Here is a 17,485-nt window from a genome sequence, read left to right as displayed (position 1 = left end):
AACATGAGACGGGGAGAAAAATCACGATTACTTCGAGATGCCATTGGCAGAGAAGATGCATAGATTCCCTGACATCAAGCTGAATGGGCGGAGCGTGTAGGGCCATACAAGTGGTATAAAATGTATCCGGTTTGAGGGATGAATCTCATCTCTCAACTTTCAACTTTAATTACATTTTCACTTTTCATTTGTTTCTTGTTTTCGATTTCTTATCAATGAGGGATTGATAAGGATTTATGACTTTTGAGAGTGATGCTTTTACTTTTTTTAGATTTCAATTTTAATTTATAAATGCCTATAGGCTAATGTCTGCAGAGAAGATTATGAAAAATTAAGATACAAATTAATAAGCCAATTACAGTAATAAGCATATCACAAAATTAGCTTGAAACGCTTCTATTTATGTACATTAAAAAAGGAGAATTACTCACTATCAGAATAACTTCTCCTTGCAAAAAATTAATTAACTGATTCGAACCTGTAAAAATGCTGGCAATTTTTCAAAAAGCTCAAAACTTGAAAAAAATTTGAGTGCGGATCGTCTTTTAATCCTCGTTTTATATAATAGGTTATAATAGGTGTGTTTTGGCAAAATCTTCACTTGCACTACTCCACCCTAAATTAAAAGGAAACATTAAAAAAACAATAACTTAAAGGTTCATCTTTAAAGTTTTCAATTTAGTGAAACATGCAAACAATGTAATTTGTCACTTTATATCAAATCACCTGAATCTTGTATTTTATCTGAAAAACCATCTAATTAATCTCATTCCTTTCTATTAAACTTTCATCTAGTTTCGATTATTCATATCTCTTTCACTCTCAAATCGTAATCATTACATTATATGCAATTAGGTCAAATTATGATCATCTATCCAGCCAACCCATTTGTCGTTTTTTTCCTCGGTTTGATTACCGTTTAATCGCCACAGAATCCGGTAGATCAAAAGGAAAAAATATTGATGGAGGGAAAAGCTTGAAGACTATTAAGTTGAGACTAATCTATTGCAGAAGTTGGTTTCAAGTCAATGAGATCAAATTGAAGGATTAAGAATAAATTAAATGTGGAATCTATTGAATTTTTTGAAAGTCGAACTTTAATATCTTTTATTTGTATTTTCTCAAAATAAAAACTGAACACCAAAACATTAAGTTCAGATATTTCCAATGAAGTCCCCCTGACCAAAAACCGTCATAAACTCATCTGAACTGTGAAGTAATTCTCAATTCCCAAATCAGTCAATGTATGTCATTGTCTAGTACCTATTCCCATGCACATCGTATAGAGAATTGATTTCAATTTTTGGTTTCATTGGTACGTCGCAGTTTGTCTGGAAGGCGAAGCGATACTTTTCCCGTAAAATATTCATTTGGTCTGCCCTGTTCTGAATATATTATAGGTATGTATGTAATTCAAAATTGTGTTCCATTCAATTTAGGTAATTTGACTTTGAATGGAACTAGAATTTAAATACAGAAGATACATTTTCACTCACTTTGCAAAAAACAAAAATCGTAGTTCTTCACAAATCATCAAAGAAAAAACAATTCTCACCAGTTTTTTGTTTCCTTCACTCTCCGAAAACCTTTTTGCTTCCTTTTTCATTTTAAGTGAAATGCAAAAAAAAAGTGAAAAATTGAATTTGTCGGTTCCGAAAACGAAACGAACCTTTTCCCCTCTTTATCGACACGAGTTATGTCCTTGTCTAGTGTTCCTTGAACTTTTTTCTTCTGCTGGAATTTTTTTAGATTTTGAAATTTTTTTTTTAATCCAAACCCAGGAAACACTTTTTGGAAGCGATTTTCAAGTGTCTAAGCACTTTTCCGAGGTGCTCAAAACTCTTAGGTCTTGCTAGATAAATTTTTACTTCCTGGAATTTCGGAAGTTTATTCAAAAAGCATTCAACTTTTTTTTAAATTTTGAATTTTCCGTACTTTGTTTTATTTGTTCCTTTTTCAAGTTATTTTTTCCCGAACTACAAAAGAAAAATAAATAATATTCTGAAGTTTAGAGGTGTTTGAAAAAAAAAATTCGCATTAGTTTTTAAAGATAACATTTCTAAATAACATTTTAAATTACAAAAAGGAATGCGTGGTAACTATAAAAGTCAACTTGGCACATTTGAAAGGCTGAATCTTTAATGAAAAAGATAAGTACCAGTCTTTGAAATTTCATAGATCACTCGATCTTTGAGATATTAGATTTTGAATATCATAAATCAAGAAAAAATAATAAAAATAGGTTAATTCAATGTGAAATGCCAAAAAAACCAAAACTTGGGTCCGACTTGGATCCCACTTTTTGCGGGTAAAGTTTCTCTTTTAAACATAGAATGGGAACTTTTTTTTCTAGATATAATAAAGTAGCTTTTTCGATTAAAATGACCAGTAACCCGGAAATTATGACCGGAAATTTAAAGAAGGCACAGGAAAATTCAACTTTTAAATTTAATTTCAATAAGTTTCAGTTTTTGTTCAAAACTCGTTTAAACCAATTTATTTGATTTTCAAATTAGTCAAGCCAATCAGAAATTTCCAACTTGGGAATAAATACAGAATACGTGCAATTCAATCTACATAAATTGGATAAGTTCGTTGATTGATACGGAAACTATTTCCTGAAACCAAAAGATTGTATTTGATATTAAAATTATAATTTGGAACTGGATACATCTGAAACTTTCTCTTGCTAAATTCTTGAATTCAATTTAAAAATGACTCATGTACTCGGTCTTCAATGATCTTTTAATGCCAACGACCTTGTAAATGACCAGATGATTAACATTTAATCCAAGGAATTACGGGTTGTGGTGTTGCTTTCTTCAGGAAATTTTGAAGTTATTTTAGAAAAAAACCGACTTTGTTTCGGTTGCTTCATTAAAATTTTAAAAATTTTTGCTGCAAGAAGTTAAATGCAATAATATTGAAAATACAGTAATAATGTGAAAAATCTGGAAATTAATTGATCCATATTGAATTTTACAGTCTTGTTGACTGTACTTCAAAAGTTTACAAGTTCTTAAAATACTCTCACCACAAACCGTTTCCTCATCTTCTTATTTTCCAGAAAATTCTAGTTCCTCCCTTCGCTAATTTTGGTCATTCTTCACAAAAATAGCTCCGCCTATCACGTCCACCTCCCCCGTTTTCAATAGAAAACTCAATTTGATTTCTTTTATCAAGTTGATATAAAAATGCTCAAATATCATGTACTCTGTCAGTTTTCAAGCTTTTTGTATTTTTTTGAATGAATTTGAATATTATTATCTTTTCCATAAATGCTCACTGAGCATTTCGTTCGCCGTCACTTCTAAATGATGTGCTGTTCTATAATACTATATAATTATCTTTTGTTTTGTTTATTATTTCTTTTCAAAATGCTTTCATAAGCACCAAACACATATAGATTGAATAATAATTTAAATGAAAAACAACAATCCCATTTTCTGTAATTAAAATATCTGAAAACTTGGCATAACTTTATAAAAGTGAAAATTTCAGGTAATATATAGTCTAGACTTTCTTTACCTATCCAAGCACCGATAAATTCTGAGATCTATAAAAAGGATTGAAATGAATTCAAATCTAATTTCCCACCACTTTTCCTTATTTGATTAGACAGCAATTCAATGACACCTGACTTTTTCTTTGATAACAAGTTCTTAGAATCTGAAAAATAACGTCTTGAAATTTTTCGTTTTTTTCTTCGAGGAAAATAGCCCATAATCAGAACATTGCCGTAAATTCAGTGTTAGAGGTTTTTGGAAAAACAAGCGACCTCATTAGAATTTGAGATCTGGTTTCTTGATAGGATAAATTTAAGAATTTGATACAATTTCTTTGACTTCAAGATTCGGGCCTAGTGATGTACACTCGTCAAGGCGAGCTTTGATACTTTTTTTACTACTTTTAATCACTAGTCATGAAAATTCATTTCGCTTCCTACTCTTACGTTAATTCTGATTCATACACAAATTTTGAAAATGTCTAGCTCATTCTGTATGTTTTTTCACGTCTGGCTGGATTGTTCTGTTTGAAAGAAAAAGTTCAATTTTACTTTTGGTGAAGGAGCTTGTTAGTCTAATAGAACTTGTTAGGCATTGCAAATTAAAACCGCCTCCCTTTTCTTTTTCCTGCACTTTAGATCTTTTGATGTTCGCCTTTTCATGTTTTCTGAAACTTTCCGTTCTTGTTCTACGCTCTACTTGCCTCATGTTTTCCTGGTTTTTATTTTGACATTTCTAGTACGTACTCTGCCTGAATAAGAATTACATAGAGCCCTTCTTGTTGTTGCCCTAACCTTCCGCGTTCTCCGAAGCACTCCGACTCAAAACAAGGCTTATTTGCTATCATTTTTCTTCTGAATTTCAGTTTACATAGACTTTAAAGAGCTCTACTGAACAAAATCAATTCGTTGGTTTTCATTTTTTGTATCTTTAAAATAAACCGAATAATGAGTTGTTACAATGCAAAACTAATAGAGAAAGGAATATTATTAAGATCACTTTTTAACTTAAAATTACGCCAGAAAAGATAAAAAAGAAGGTATCATATTTTAATTGTTTCCAATCCAGTTATACAAAAAGGCAAGCCGAACACATCTAATCAAGATGAAAGCTTTTGCCGTTCTCCACCAAAAAGATGATGAAGAAGACGAAGAAGCTAGTCATTATCGGTAATGTCCCTGTTTATTCCCGTCTTCAGTCCATTGTTAGTTGCCGTTTTCTCCATATATTCCTCAAATCCAATGCCGTGAATCTATCTATACTAACTCTATTTCTGCAAAAAATCAAAGATTCATGTGTATTTTATATCTAAACAACTTGTTGATCGTATGTATGTAAGCTAATATATTTTGATGTATTAAATGACTGATAACTACGAATATTAACAACTAAAAATAATAGGATGTAGTTTTGGAAACTTATATCAGGATATTCACGAAAAAACCCACTGAGTACTTTTTAAAGTCAAGTATCATCTAGAAATACCAGTTTTCAAATCACATCTTCAGTCTAACTAAAATCACTAAAGATAAGAGATAAAGATATCATCACAGATATCATAAATTACCATGACGTTCCAATATTTAGTGTTGTGTAATAAAAAGGCAAGTTGTAAAAGGTCAAATCACTTTCGAAAAGCTTTAAGATTTCATCGATTACAACTGCAATAGCCTTCAACTTGAGACTTTCACAGTTTTTGCTATTCTACAAAATTTCAATTTAATTTCAGAGTAATCAACTATCCTTCTATTTTTCGGGACTAATTTTTAAAGTTTCTGAGTTGATCAAAATTGTTTAACTATTAAAATGCAGCAAAAGACTGACACATATGTGGTGAACTGACTTTAAAAAATAATTACAAAATGAAAAAATAAAACAGATGACAACAGATATTTTAGATGCCAAAGTTGTGCAATGAGGTTGAAAAAAAAATAGATTTAGGAAATTCTCCTAAATAAGCAAAAATATGTTCTGGAGCAATTTTGCTTCCCTCGATTTTCGCGAAAAAATGCACTGAAAAATTTCAGATCCAAAAGGGTTAAAATTTCTCAAATTTTTGTGATTGCCTAAAATAGATAAAGCCTCGTTATGAAGCAGTTTGAGACTTGAAGCTTGAAGCCTGTGAACTCAACAAACCGTAGTGTCCGTTAAAAATCCGTTAAAAAAACTTATTCAAAAAGTCATAACTCTTTAACCTATTTGATCTTTTCACACTTTCATTTTTGTTGTCGTCGTCCTTCTTATTCTTCTCGTCCCATCATTCACTCCGCCTATCATATCGTTCTTTCTTCCATTTTTCCTTCCATTTTTTTTGTTCTCCTCCCCATCCAATCTTGATATCATCATTCATCTTTTTCATAAACACATCCACACTTCTTATTATTTTTCTCTTATCATTTATGTTCTTTCTTTAATCATTGTCAATGTACCAGTTGAATCCAAATAGTTACTGACAAATTGATTGAAAATAGGTTGATTAAAAAATAATAAAGTAACCGATGAGGACGCGGACGTCATTGATTTGCCAGTATTCTTTGACCGAAACTTTCAAATTTGCCTAAACCTTTTCCTCCGTTGTCTTTTAATTCCTAGCATTCGTTATTTTTTATCATGTGTTTTATAGCTTTGCAGTCGTGCTGAAAATACATTTTTCCAGTTTCGCATCCCCATCCCACCTTACACTACAAAATGGATCACTCGACGCGTTTCCGAGTCCACAATTGGCTCCGCAGTCGTAGGAAGCTCTTCCAGGTGAGCATAAAAAATTTTGAAGTTCTTAAAGTATATTTTTTCGAATTTTCAGAGTAGAATGTGTTTATTGATGCTGGTCATGATCAATTTCGTAAATAGTGTTATTTTAACGTTGGAGATTTGTGGAGAGGATTCAAATGTGGGTTTTTTTGAGTATTTCATCAACTTTCTTCCAAAAACTTCCAAAAACTAATTTAAAAAAGGCTGAACCAAAGTGAACAATCATTAAATAAATTTCAAAATTTTCAGATGACACTTCTTATGTTCTTCGTGAATACATTTGTCGTATTTCTTTCAATGTACGGACTATACAATTTCCGTCCCGTATTCCTATCTCCAAATGTGCTCCTCAAAATAATTCTCTCATCATCTGCACTTTTCTACGGTCTCCAGATGGCTGAAACTACCTCGAACTCTGCAATTTTTGTGTGGTTAACCATCTCGATTGTTTTCTTCATTTTGGAAATTCATACTATGTTTTCGACGACATTTGATATCATCAAACAACTCAATTTAAGAGCCTACAGTAAACCACCACCAAATTATAATCAAGTGAGTTGTTTTTTTCTGAGATAGATACCTTTGAAAAGGGTTTTGTAAACTTTGAGTTTTTACTGAACATACTCAAAAACATCCAATTATGAAAAATTCTGTAAAGTCATTTGAAAATGCGAAAGTATTTAGTAAAGCTTGAAATAATTGCCTAAAAGTTTGCGAACATTTGTTGAAATTTATCAAAAAAAAACAATTTGAATTTTTTATCTGAAATAAAATAAGAAAACGATGTTTCAATCATTAAATATTGTATTTATTGCAGGTTATGTCGATAGACGTACCTCCACCATCCTACGAAGAAGCTCTCGTACGGCTGGAACAGAATCGAACGGCTGCTAAAAATCAGAGCTCTCCAAAACCAGATCAACCTGCTCAATTGAACACTTGTGATTTAGCTCATCTGGTCGTATAGTTTTCTTCGTTGAAAACCTTTTTAATAGATTTATTATGTGTCTGTACATATTTTATGTGATTTCTAATTTCCTCGGTCATCACTTTTGTTCACCTGTGAATGTTTCGACAGATAATCGAAACGGGTCATTTGTTATCGAAAAATGATCTCTGCGACTAACTTTTCCTAGGTTTTTTGATACCTGATTGAAAAGATATTTGAACTTTGACTTATCTTTATTTGATACGAACGCTTAATGAATTATTGAATTTTTAAAGAGAAATTGATTTCATAAAAAGAAATGTGCAAAAGTATAAACCAAGAACCAACCAACAACTAGATTGACAACAAACTTCAAGATAAATTTTTGACAAACAAAAATGAAAACAAAATTTGAAACTCGTTTTCTTTTCTTTGGAAAAACTACTATATAGTTTGTAACTTTTCAGAAGCACTCTTGTAAAATCTCCATCCAGCCTACCCTATTTCAGAACGATCAATGCCTTTACACAAAACGTGTGATCTTTTCAAGTTTAGGCGATAGGCAGACCTAGGTATGATGACGTTGTTGCCTAGGTGTTTTTAAATACACTGCACAATTCTAAATTGAAAATGTCCTCTTATTGACCACTTGCAATTCAAGAAAAAAAATCAAAAGTTCCATCATACTACACACAAATAGTTCATGCATGCAGAATTTCAAAAAACTTGAATCTTTGAAAGCAGATGTTCAAATTCATAATAATCATGATAAATTTTTTATCAACCACAAGACTTTGCTTATTTTTCATTTTTGCAAAAATCTTCCAAAATTCAAACCACCTGGTCAACATCGATCAATCAAATATCACAAGTTTACACTGTCAGTAACACTGTACACAAAAGTTTTGTATTTTTAAAATTGAAAAAGGGGGAAAAGACCACCAATGCTATTCCGTTGATAGTTTGACCTTTTCTGGATGATTGATAACAACTTGATAAGGAAAATGATAAGAGATGAGAACATCAGACACGCATTGCAACATCAACTTTCGAAAATCGCCAGTCCAGTCAGCCGTGAGAAACAACGAAAAACCAGACAACGTTAAGTATTTTGTTATGAAGAAGAGAGAAGAGATACAGATACATCGATACGATTTGAGGTGACAAGTTCGTCGTCTCTGACGTATAAGTCTCCCGTTCTCTGTTGATCCAACTGTTGATTGAAGATAGGTTCTTTTCTCCCGTTTCAAAAATGAAAGATTAGGGATTGGAAACAATTGAAGAGACGCAGAGATTGTAACAGAAAACGGTTTCAACGTGACGAAGGTTTTTTAGGTACATTGAAATCAGATGGACGGCAGCGGGAACGAAAAAGTTCATAGGGAAAAGTAAAAGGGAACTGAAAGCACCCAGAAGTTGGTGGGTTTGGTTCTTTTTTGTATGACTCATAGAGGAAAACATTTTAAAAATATGTACTCGTGAAACTGGATATACGGTTCATGGGTGATTCGGCGAAGTTGGTGGCCCAAAAACAAATACATTTTAAATGCAAAATAGGGAAAAAAAATTATGCACCCATTAGAAGAAGTTTGTGCAGATTAACTCAAAACTACAGTGCGCCCAATTGCTATAGGACACCTCCCTCATTTTAGAGGTTTCGAACATGTTAAAACTTCTAATGGGAAACTAATCTGGAAATTGGGTTCAGCATATCGAAAAACTTTTACGGCTGAATGTTGATATCTCAAAAAAGTGTGAGCAAAAGTGCTAATAGTTGAAAAATCGAGCGCCCAGCTGCTTTGGGACATCCAGAGATTTGTGATAATTTTTCCGATAATTTTTAAATGAACAGCCAACATTTGTTGATATACTGAATCCTATTTCAACACTAGTTTATCATAAAATAAAAAAAATATCTGAAGCCTCTGAAACCCCTTAGAAGTTGGGCTTCCATTGTAGCTTTTCAGGTTTCAGATTAATTTCTCTTATTTGATAACTGGTTTCCGAAGCCCATGCCTATTTATTCACTTAACAATTATAACATCTCAAGAATCAGATTTTCAATGTCGTATCTAATTGTGTCATTAAATGTCTAAAAGTCAAAAAGTGTGTCTTGCCGTCGAAGCACCTACAGTACATTTAGAATTCCCCTTTGATAAGAAAAAAACAAAAATGATGTCAGCCATTGTAAAATGGGTACGAAAAAACTTGGAAACTACGAATTTCTACCCCATTAGGCTAAATTAGAAAAAGATGGACAAGGAACAATTACGTGCAAGACGAAAAATACGATCTGAATAATTTAGAGGTAATATGAAATTTTTTTGCAAAACAGTTAGGGTAGGTGGTGCACTCTTGATTATTTTTGGACTTGCAACTTGAATGTTTTCACATAACAACTTTTGAAAGGTATAAAAATTTGGTGGGATTAACCTGGTTTCATTTAAAACCAAACATTTCCGCAAATTTTTGAATAATTTTTTTCAGAAATGTTATGTATATTCTACAGCTGTCTACTGTTGAACAGTAAGTAATCTTTGAAATCCGGAACTTCATACTGTGTTACTAATTTTTGGAAAAGAAATTCCAATATCTTGCTTTTTTAAAAATAATTTTTTTGAAATTATTGGGTGGCATATCGAAAAGTATTTTTCAAAGAATACACGTACTTCACTATCAAAAATACAACTTTTAAGAAGTAATCAGTTTTTTTAGTGGTTGTTGTTTTCAATAATTTGAAAAATTAGTTTCGAATGTTATTTTTCAAAACTTGTTATTTAAAAAGTCACTTGATCCTTTCCTTTCAAAAATAAATAGTAAAATTTGAAGTACAGAAAATATTTAAAATAGTAAAGTGCTTATCATCTTCAATCAAAATTCGATAGATTAAAGATTATGTATCATGTTTTGAGAAGTTTATCTGATTAGACTTCCTGATGAGGTCGTCAGCTGACAGATAATTAAGTAAAAAATGTGGTTATTATGGGTAAATGTATTACCTGAAATGATGAACTTCACTGATAATTCCAGAACACCCCAATTCTTGTTTAAAAAATTCAGACAAGTAAATATTACATTTGACATATAATAGGGAGAAACTTAACCTCTGTAAAATGTCACATTTAAATCTAAATCCCCACACAAAAAAGTAAGTAATACATTAGAGTAATTAGATGAACAAGCAAACGATGAGTGCTTTTTTTGCAAGTCTTGTATTCCAAATAATAACTTGTCTCAATTCTACTTCTTCCTTCCTCTTTTGTATTTTGTTGTGTTCGGTTTCACACATACATCTCTCCCCGCTGACTAATGGTCTAATAATGGATTGAACGGGTTCCAAATTGAGACCCACTTTTGACATTTACTAGTAACTTTGTCTACATTCTTTAACTCTGTTCTTGACGAAAAATCATCAGTTTTCCCTCATTTTCTCGACTACTTTTTTTCTTGAAAAAGTGAAACGGTTTTCAGACAAATCCACCCTCTTAATTGTTACCAGATGAACTGATTTCCGCGTTTCGGAATATATTCTATCAGTGATGAAAAATCAAATTAATTTTCAAAAATGGTTGATTATTTTAACAATTATTTCCGGTCTCACTAGAGTTAGAAGTCAGCTGGAAGATATGTCAAATGTTGGAAATATTGGTGAGTTTTTAAGCGTTTTTATCCATAATGTTAATTTAAAAGCACTTAATCATTTAATTATAAATACAGAACGTTAAAAGGCAACCTTCGCCTGCTTCGCGCAAACAACTCAGTTCTTCATGTTTTAATTAAAGTTGAATTACAGTAGTAGTCAATAATTGTTTTTAAGTGTTCATAAATTCCAAATAATTGTTTCAGTTCTCACACAAGATCCACGAGACCAGGATCCATTCTATCAACATATGTATGCAAGAGCTGAAGGTATGCCATTAGCAGCAGTAAATTCATTGGTACACAACGTAAAGCATCAATCGGAAGGAAACTTCAAGATATGGGATCAGTTGCCTTCTGCTAGATTGCGTGGATATTCGACAACTACAAAAGATCCAAAAATCAAAACAACAACTCCTCCATGGGTACGAGGTAGGCACCGACCACGACATGGAGGACACGATAAAGCTCCTTGGAATCAAAAGTGAGTTCAATGTGTATTGTCTGCTAAGCATCGCCATTTTTTAATGTTTGGCTAATTTATAAGAGTGTAAGAAAGTTACATTTTCTTTCCTTCTCATACCTCTGCTGCAACTTTTTTAGCTACTGGAAAGTTAGTAAATTGGATTGTTTTTGAAATATTTCTTAAGATTCAGCGATCCAGCTCACAGCGATCATGATCATGGAGTGGATTATGATGAACAAACCACTCCTCCTCCACCAAGGCACCGAGGAAGGTTTGTTTCCAGTTTCAGAGGAATTCTAAACGGGATATTCCATATTACAGACGACCTACTGGTGGCCGAGGCAGACGACCTCCAACTCCTCAGGCGCCCGTCCGTGTGCCAATGGGGTAAGTGAAAAAGTGTTTTTATACCATACTTCAATTGTTACAGAAAACACGAGGATCTTGTAGAAAATGGTGATGGCGGCGGGGGATTTGTTGCTGGAGATGAGGGCACAAGGCATGCGGTGGTTGACTCAGAAGGAACAAAACATGGTGCACCCGACACAGAAGGTACCCGTCACGATGCACCAGATTTAGAAGGAACTGAAAATTCGGAAGGTGTTAAAGTAACAACGAAAACACGTTCTGGAAGAGATGGAGGAGGGTTATTTGCTTCATCGGATGGTGAAGTAAGTGTATTAAAATTTTAAGCAGTTTTGGAAACTTTTGTTCAATATGAAAATTTTTTCTCAAATCACATATTTTTGCTTAAGTTTTGGGGATTCCACTTCCGTTTAGGGGAAATGTATCAAAAAATGAGAGAGGCTAGAGGGAACGTCCCCCATAACTGCCATAGCTTTAAGATTCAAACTCGTTTTACTATGTAAAATCCATAACTTCCACTTCATGTATTCCAGGGCACTAAAGTGCAACCTGGAGCAGGCGGTGGTGACGGTGAAGGTACAAAAGCTGGTGAAATCGATTTGGCAGAACTGAAAAAGGGTGGTGGTATTCATGTGAGTTATTGTAAATTTGGGATGGTTCACGAATATTATTGCAGAGAATAAGAACAGAAGGAAAAGGAAAAACAACCGGTCAAGATAAGACTGATGAGGATGAAGATGAGGATGATGACGGTGCGAAGCATGGTAAAAAGTCAAAATCAAAAAAGAAAAAAGGAAAGAAAAATGACGATGACGAAGATGATCACAAAAAAGGAAAGAAGGGAAAGAAAGGGAAAAAAGGAAAAAAGAAGAATAAGGATGATGATGAAGATGAAGATGAGGACGATGATGAGGATAATGGAGATTTGGAAAGAGTTGATGGAATTGTAAAAATACCAAAAGCAATTGATGGAAATACAGATGATCATGAAGAAGATTATGAAGATGAAGATGAAGAGGAAGAAGATGATAATGAGGATGATGAGAATTCAAGGAAGAAAAAGAAAGGAAGAAAGAATGGTCGAAAAAAGAATAATGAAGATGAAGAGGAAGACGATAATGATGAAGATGATGATGGAAATAATGAAGAGAATGGATATAAAAAGAAACAAAAAAGGAAGAAAATCAATTGTCCACCACCACAAAGAGAACATTATCAACCACCACAACCACTTCCACAGAACTATAATATTCCACCCGATCAAGTACCATATCCCCATCCAGATGCATATGGCTACACGTTTCCAACAGTTACTACAACAACCACAATGCCTCCATCATACCCGTATTATCCCGGAAAAATAGGAGTACGTTCAATTTCAAAACCTCTTTCAAAAAATGTGTTCAATTCGAGCACTTAGATTTAGAAATAGAAATTGATCCGATATTTTTAGAGCATTATTTACTATTTTGGAGCCCGTAAAACTGCTCCAAAAGGTTTAGAAAAAAATCATACAACATTTTATCCCCAACCTGAATTTTGCGATTTTCATCCCACAGTTACGGTACACAGTCTTGACATGACAAATTTGGGTTAAGTGAGAAAAGGTGTGCAGTTAGTCGCGTTCAAAAATTTCAAATAAATGAATATTTTCGATCGAAAAACTATGAAAGCTCGTTGAAAATTCCGCAGAAACAAGAATTCAAAATTACAGTAATCTTTAAAGACGCACACCATATTGAACTCAAAACAAAATTGTCGTGTTGAGACCAGGTACCGTAGTTTTGCCACAAAAATCGCAAAATTTTACTTCTGGTGAATAAAATGTGTTGCCCTTGAGATAGCATTCTCTATCATTTTAAAATTAAATACAGTTTTATTTTTTCAAAAAATCATTTCAGGATGATTATCATAACTTTGAGAGTATGGATTGTAAGCAAGAACGGGAGAACTACGAAGAAAATGAAGATGGAGATGATTACTCGGAAGAGAAAAAACAAAAGAAAAAGAAGAAAAAATCAAAGAAAAATAACAAAAGAAAAGGAAAGAAGAAGAGCAAAAAAGGAAAGAAAGGAAGAAAAAATCATTTGAGTTTAGACTTCCTTACGTCGAAAGAGAAAATCGATCAGGGTAAGAGAAATCGAGGGCAGATTCTTGATGAATTACATGGTAAATTACCAAGAACTAAATATTCAAAACTTATTAATTCCAGCTGGTCAAGATTTGAAGAAACTTCAAAAGTCTTCCAAATCAGGAGAATCAGGTGTTGATTGTGCAACTGCAGTCGACGAGTTCCCCATGAAATGTGGTGCTTGGAAATCTGCAGGATTCTGTGATACAAATCAAGCAACACAATTTTTATGGTGTCGTAAAACCTGTCTCTGCTCATCGACAATCAGCACAACAACGAGTTCGTCAAATACCGAAGAATAGCTGAAACTGCCATATAATGATTTTTTCTTTCCGACCTCTATATAATAAATAAGTTTACAATCGTTGCTAATTGGTTTCCAAAATTATCAAAACCCGTTCGTTCGCCTTTATCTGCATGAACCAGAAGACGTATCAACTGGCCTGGGAGTTGGATCTAATTTCTTCATCACGGGTAGAAAACTATACACTTGCCGACTAGCATTTAAGTGAAGCAGCCGACTTATTGCGAGTTCCGCGTATTGCTATCTTCTCTGTGTCGGTATGCTCCTCCCCCACGAGGAGAACTTTGATGAATATAGAAAGTTTGGAAAGCATTTCTGTGGAAACTTGAAGAATTTCAAGCGCATTCCAAAAATAATTTTTTTGAAAAATATCTCCCATAACGTTTCATTCTAAAAACTTTTTTATTGTATGATGTTTTAGTAGCCTCAAACCCATAAAATAAACACGTTTTGAAAAAACCTGAAAAAAAAAACCAATATATACTTAAGAATAATGGCACAAAATGATATAAAAGTGTGGTACTAGTAGAACTAGAGTTCATTAAAAATTGAAATGCAGTATATTTATTACTCAATCATTATTTTGTTAACTTTTGACATTTCTACAGTAATCTCAGCGAAATTGATAAAAATCGTGAGTTTCTCTAATTCTTTAAAAAATGTTTCATATCATTGAAAACCAGAAACTTTGAAGGAACCAATTGATTATAATGTGGAAATAGATAAAACATTGGAAGGAATCGAAAGTTCAGTTCGAAATCAAAGTATTTCCGATTTTTCCACGTATTTTTCTGAAAGCTTTGACGCCAACGGTGGGTTATCGAATTGCAGAGATTTTTGCATCAATAGTACGGTATAAGGTCTCGTCACGAAATTTTTTTTGTGAATTGCAAAAAGGTATGCACCTTTAAAAGAGTACTGTAATTTCCAACAGAATTTTCCAATAATTTTTCATAGATTTTCTCTCGCTTTCTCAAAACTTGGTGTGATTTTTATATTGTTTTCTTGTTTTTTAAAATCAGTATTTCAAAAATAATAACGTTTCATCGAAAATTGTGAAAAATCAATTGAAATTATGCAGGTTGGAATTTACAGTAACCCTTAAAGGAACATACCATATTGAAAGTAACTAAAATTGGCAAAATTTCGCATCTGTATTAAACAACTTGAAATTGAAGAGTGGTATCGTAAATTCATGGGAAAATTGACTCCAGAACAGGCGTGTACTTATTCGGTAATTTCCAACTTTCCAATATTTTTTCAATGTCCAAATTTTCCAGCTCTCTCGATTTGTTGATGTAAAAGATGGCAAACTAGTCCAATTCACTGAATCAGTCACCTTGAGTGATTCTGTGACACGTCGAACCCCATTCAATGCAGTTCTTACTGAAATCCAATTGGAGACTGAGAAGAGACTTGTGATCGACTCTCTAACTGTGCACGATGGTCAGCCAGCCGATGAAGAAGAACATTGAAATCTCACGAAATCTTTCATGATGTTTCAACAAAATAAACAATAATGATGACAATCAAAATTAACAAAACCGAAAAATAGAACAAGATTAACGCATAAAATAACAGAACAAAAAATGAATAGAATAGTAGTTTTTAGTCTTCGACAACTTGAACATTGTAGAATGATACTGTGAAAAGGAAGAACGGATCAGATGATTTGCAATTGGCGTATTTCATAAACGATATCACACCAGGCTCACGGAACACTATTGATGCGGCGTTTGGTGATGGGGAAATTCGTAGGAGCTGGAATTTATTTTATTTTTCAAATTAAAAAAACGAAACTTTCAAATTACCTCTTCCGTATCACCTTCTTCGATGTAAATCAGGTCACCACCAGCTTCATCATCCCAATTGGTTTTCTGTACGAATAGGTGAACATCCAGACAGTATCCATCAGTTGAACTTTGTTCAGCATCTTCATCTCCCAGAACCCAATATGTTCCATGCTCCACACGACTAACTTTAACACTTGTTTGAGCTCCGGTTACTGTAACTCCAGTCAGTTTGGCTGCCAGTTTTGCAAAATTTTTGGACTTCAGACATTGAATTATTCTTTTAGTATTCTGCAGATCCGCAGATTTTTCTTCATCAAGACGTGCAACGTGGCGTTTGCTAACCGGGCCAACAGTTTCAAAGCAAGATGGGTTGGAAATTAATTCAGAATATGCATTATCATGAATTTCTTCCTAGAATTAAAACAAAATATATTCACGATATGAAAATAAATAACTTACGAATATAAATTTACTCAAATTAAGTTCAGAACTGTCAGCAAATGTTTGTTGCACTTCATCTTGCCTTTCTTTTTGTAAATATTCTTTGCTGATGAGTTTCGACAATTTACACGCCGCCTCTGGTACAAATCGTTGAATAGCTTCTACTGCTGGCTTTTTTGGTTCGATCCGTCGAGTTGAGTGGAACCATCCGTTGATCGATAAACGAGGTTCTTCGGAAAGCATTTCGGCAACTCGGTGCCAAGATTTTTCAGACACTTCGAATAGCATAAAGGAATTACGTAATGGTGAGAATTGAGCAGCCACAGAAGTTGGTTGTAGTTTTTCTGAAATAAAAATCATGTGAATGTGAATTTTATAATTAAACGTTTAACGTACTGTCGTGATTAAAAAGCTGCAAATCTCCACCATTCACTTCCGAATCCCAGTCAGCTGATGTGATGTAATAGACAAATGCGAATCGACGAGTTTCAATCTACAATTTAAAAAATGCAATCAAAAAATTATTAAATAAAAACATACGAGATCATTATGTGGTAATAGTGAGTCTGTTCTTGCGTAACAGCTTCCATTACAGTCAACTTGCTCAGTCAGCTCCACTCCTGATACGTTTTGGAGCCATTCTTTGACTTCCTTGTATAAGAATTGTCTGGAATTAACTTATTATTAATAAAGCAAATAGAAGAATCAAGAAAATATATTTCTTACCGAAAAGAAAATACAGCTGGATTTTCAACTGGATTAATTGATTTCAGATCATCAGATTGATACAAAGAGTACAGATCATTCTCTTTTCTTTTCCAACCTTCAAAGTTTTGTAGCTCGTCTTCGATCTTTTCTACCACGTTGTCGCTGTTATCCACAAAGTTTCGGAGTTGCCAATGAGGAAATGGGCCATTTGATTCTATAAAAATTGCAATATATCGCTTTTAAACTTTTTATTAATTGACTTACTCTCAAATCCTTTCTTAAATTCCGTTTTGAACTTGTCTTCAAGATATTTCGGACTGATATGAATAGGTTCCAGGACAACACTTCTTCTTTTCTTTAGCTTTGGTGATTTCGATTTGTCACTGGCTCCTCCAGCTTTCGATTTACGTTTCATAGCTGAATTATCTGAAATTAATACCTAATTTAATTGT

General features: G+C 33.2%; 4 protein-coding genes and 2 non-coding genes across 7 annotated transcripts; 4 read left to right on the top strand and 2 right to left on the bottom strand.

Moving 5' to 3' along the window:
- The first annotated feature begins 6,162 nt into the window (after positions 1 to 6,162).
- On the top strand, positions 6,163 to 7,477 carry C17G10.7 (uncharacterized protein). Its single transcript, NM_062689.2, has 4 exons — positions 6,163 to 6,257; positions 6,310 to 6,396; positions 6,507 to 6,809; positions 7,075 to 7,477. The coding sequence occupies exons 1-4, from the start codon at positions 6,195 to 6,197 to the stop codon at positions 7,222 to 7,224; spliced, it is 603 nt and encodes a 200-aa protein (NP_495090.1). The 5' UTR covers positions 6,163 to 6,194; the 3' UTR covers positions 7,225 to 7,477.
- Positions 7,478 to 8,235: 758 nt separating this feature from the next.
- On the top strand, positions 8,236 to 8,384 carry C17G10.11. The gene has a single exon (NR_051084.1). It is a non-coding gene; the product is annotated as an Unclassified non-coding RNA C17G10.11 (non-coding RNA).
- A 2,340-nt stretch (positions 8,385 to 10,724) lies between these two features.
- C17G10.6 (ShKT domain-containing protein) lies at positions 10,725 to 14,111 on the top strand (the record flags this gene model as incomplete). 2 transcript variants are annotated; one of them, NM_001026799.2, is made up of 9 exons in its annotated part: positions 10,725 to 10,833; positions 11,032 to 11,308; positions 11,481 to 11,561; positions 11,612 to 11,677; positions 11,721 to 11,961; positions 12,190 to 12,288; positions 12,333 to 13,022; positions 13,558 to 13,825; positions 13,869 to 14,111. In NM_001026799.2, the coding sequence occupies 9 exons, from the start codon at positions 10,725 to 10,727 to the stop codon at positions 14,087 to 14,089; spliced, it is 2,052 nt and encodes a 683-aa protein (NP_001021970.1). The 2 variants fall into 2 exon arrangements, with proteins under 2 accessions (NP_001021970.1, NP_001021971.1); NM_001026800.2 differs by lacking the exons at positions 10,725 to 10,833; positions 13,558 to 13,825; positions 13,869 to 14,111 and having other exon boundaries at positions 11,076 to 11,308; positions 12,333 to 13,076.
- C17G10.14 lies at positions 13,514 to 14,090 on the bottom strand. Its single transcript, NR_147795.1, has one exon. It is a non-coding gene; the product is annotated as an Unclassified non-coding RNA C17G10.14 (non-coding RNA).
- Positions 14,112 to 14,642: 531 nt separating the features above from the next.
- Positions 14,643 to 15,622, top strand: spig-18 (DUF4440 domain-containing protein). Its single transcript, NM_001267172.3, has 4 exons — positions 14,643 to 14,725; positions 14,786 to 14,903; positions 15,270 to 15,325; positions 15,372 to 15,622. Exons 1-4 carry the CDS (start codon positions 14,645 to 14,647, stop codon positions 15,564 to 15,566), a joined length of 450 nt encoding a protein of 149 aa, NP_001254101.1. The 5' UTR covers positions 14,643 to 14,644; the 3' UTR covers positions 15,567 to 15,622.
- On the bottom strand, positions 15,570 to 17,472 carry C17G10.1 (uS12 prolyl 3-hydroxylase). The gene is made up of 7 exons (NM_062687.9): positions 17,298 to 17,472; positions 17,052 to 17,247; positions 16,866 to 16,992; positions 16,722 to 16,818; positions 16,344 to 16,669; positions 15,903 to 16,295; positions 15,570 to 15,852 (listed from the first exon to the last, which is right to left on the bottom strand). Exons 1-7 carry the CDS (start codon positions 17,446 to 17,448, stop codon positions 15,700 to 15,702), a joined length of 1,443 nt encoding a protein of 480 aa, NP_495088.1. The 5' UTR covers positions 17,449 to 17,472; the 3' UTR covers positions 15,570 to 15,699.
- Between the last annotated feature and the right edge of the window lie 13 nt (positions 17,473 to 17,485).

Source organism: Caenorhabditis elegans, chromosome II (genome assembly GCF_000002985.6).
Source record: "Caenorhabditis elegans chromosome II".
In the NCBI taxonomy this organism is placed as follows: Eukaryota; Metazoa; Nematoda; class Chromadorea; order Rhabditida; family Rhabditidae; genus Caenorhabditis; species Caenorhabditis elegans.
This window is presented reverse-complemented; position numbering and strand designations above follow the sequence as displayed.

What these genes read in the sequence shown, in the direction of transcription:
- C17G10.1 (NM_062687.9), bottom strand. Translation starts at nt 17,448, where the DNA reads ATGAAACGTAAATCGAAAGCTGGAGGAGCCAGTGACAAATCGAAATCA. An exon ending in ATTTAAGAAAGGATTTGAGA is followed by an intron (nt 17,248 to 17,297) that starts GTAAGTCAATTA and finishes CAATTTTTATAG; the next exon opens with AATCAAATGGCCCATTTCCT. An exon ending in CCAGCTGTATTTTCTTTTCG is followed by an intron (nt 16,993 to 17,051) that starts GTAAGAAATATA and finishes AGTTAATTCCAG; the next exon opens with ACAATTCTTATACAAGGAAG.
- spig-18 (NM_001267172.3), top strand. Translation starts at nt 14,645, where the DNA reads ATGCAGTATATTTATTACTCAATCATTATTTTGTTAACTTTTGACATT. An exon ending in CAGCGAAATTGATAAAAATC is followed by an intron (nt 14,726 to 14,785) that starts GTGAGTTTCTCT and finishes GAAACTTTGAAG; the next exon opens with GAACCAATTGATTATAATGT. An exon ending in TGAAAGCTTTGACGCCAACG is followed by an intron (nt 14,904 to 15,269) that starts GTGGGTTATCGA and finishes TTGAAATTGAAG; the next exon opens with AGTGGTATCGTAAATTCATG.
- C17G10.7 (NM_062689.2), top strand. Translation starts at nt 6,195, where the DNA reads ATGGATCACTCGACGCGTTTCCGAGTCCACAATTGGCTCCGCAGTCGT. An exon ending in TTTGTGGAGAGGATTCAAAT is followed by an intron (nt 6,397 to 6,506) that starts GTGGGTTTTTTT and finishes CAAAATTTTCAG; the next exon opens with ATGACACTTCTTATGTTCTT. An exon ending in CACCACCAAATTATAATCAA is followed by an intron (nt 6,810 to 7,074) that starts GTGAGTTGTTTT and finishes TATTTATTGCAG; the next exon opens with GTTATGTCGATAGACGTACC.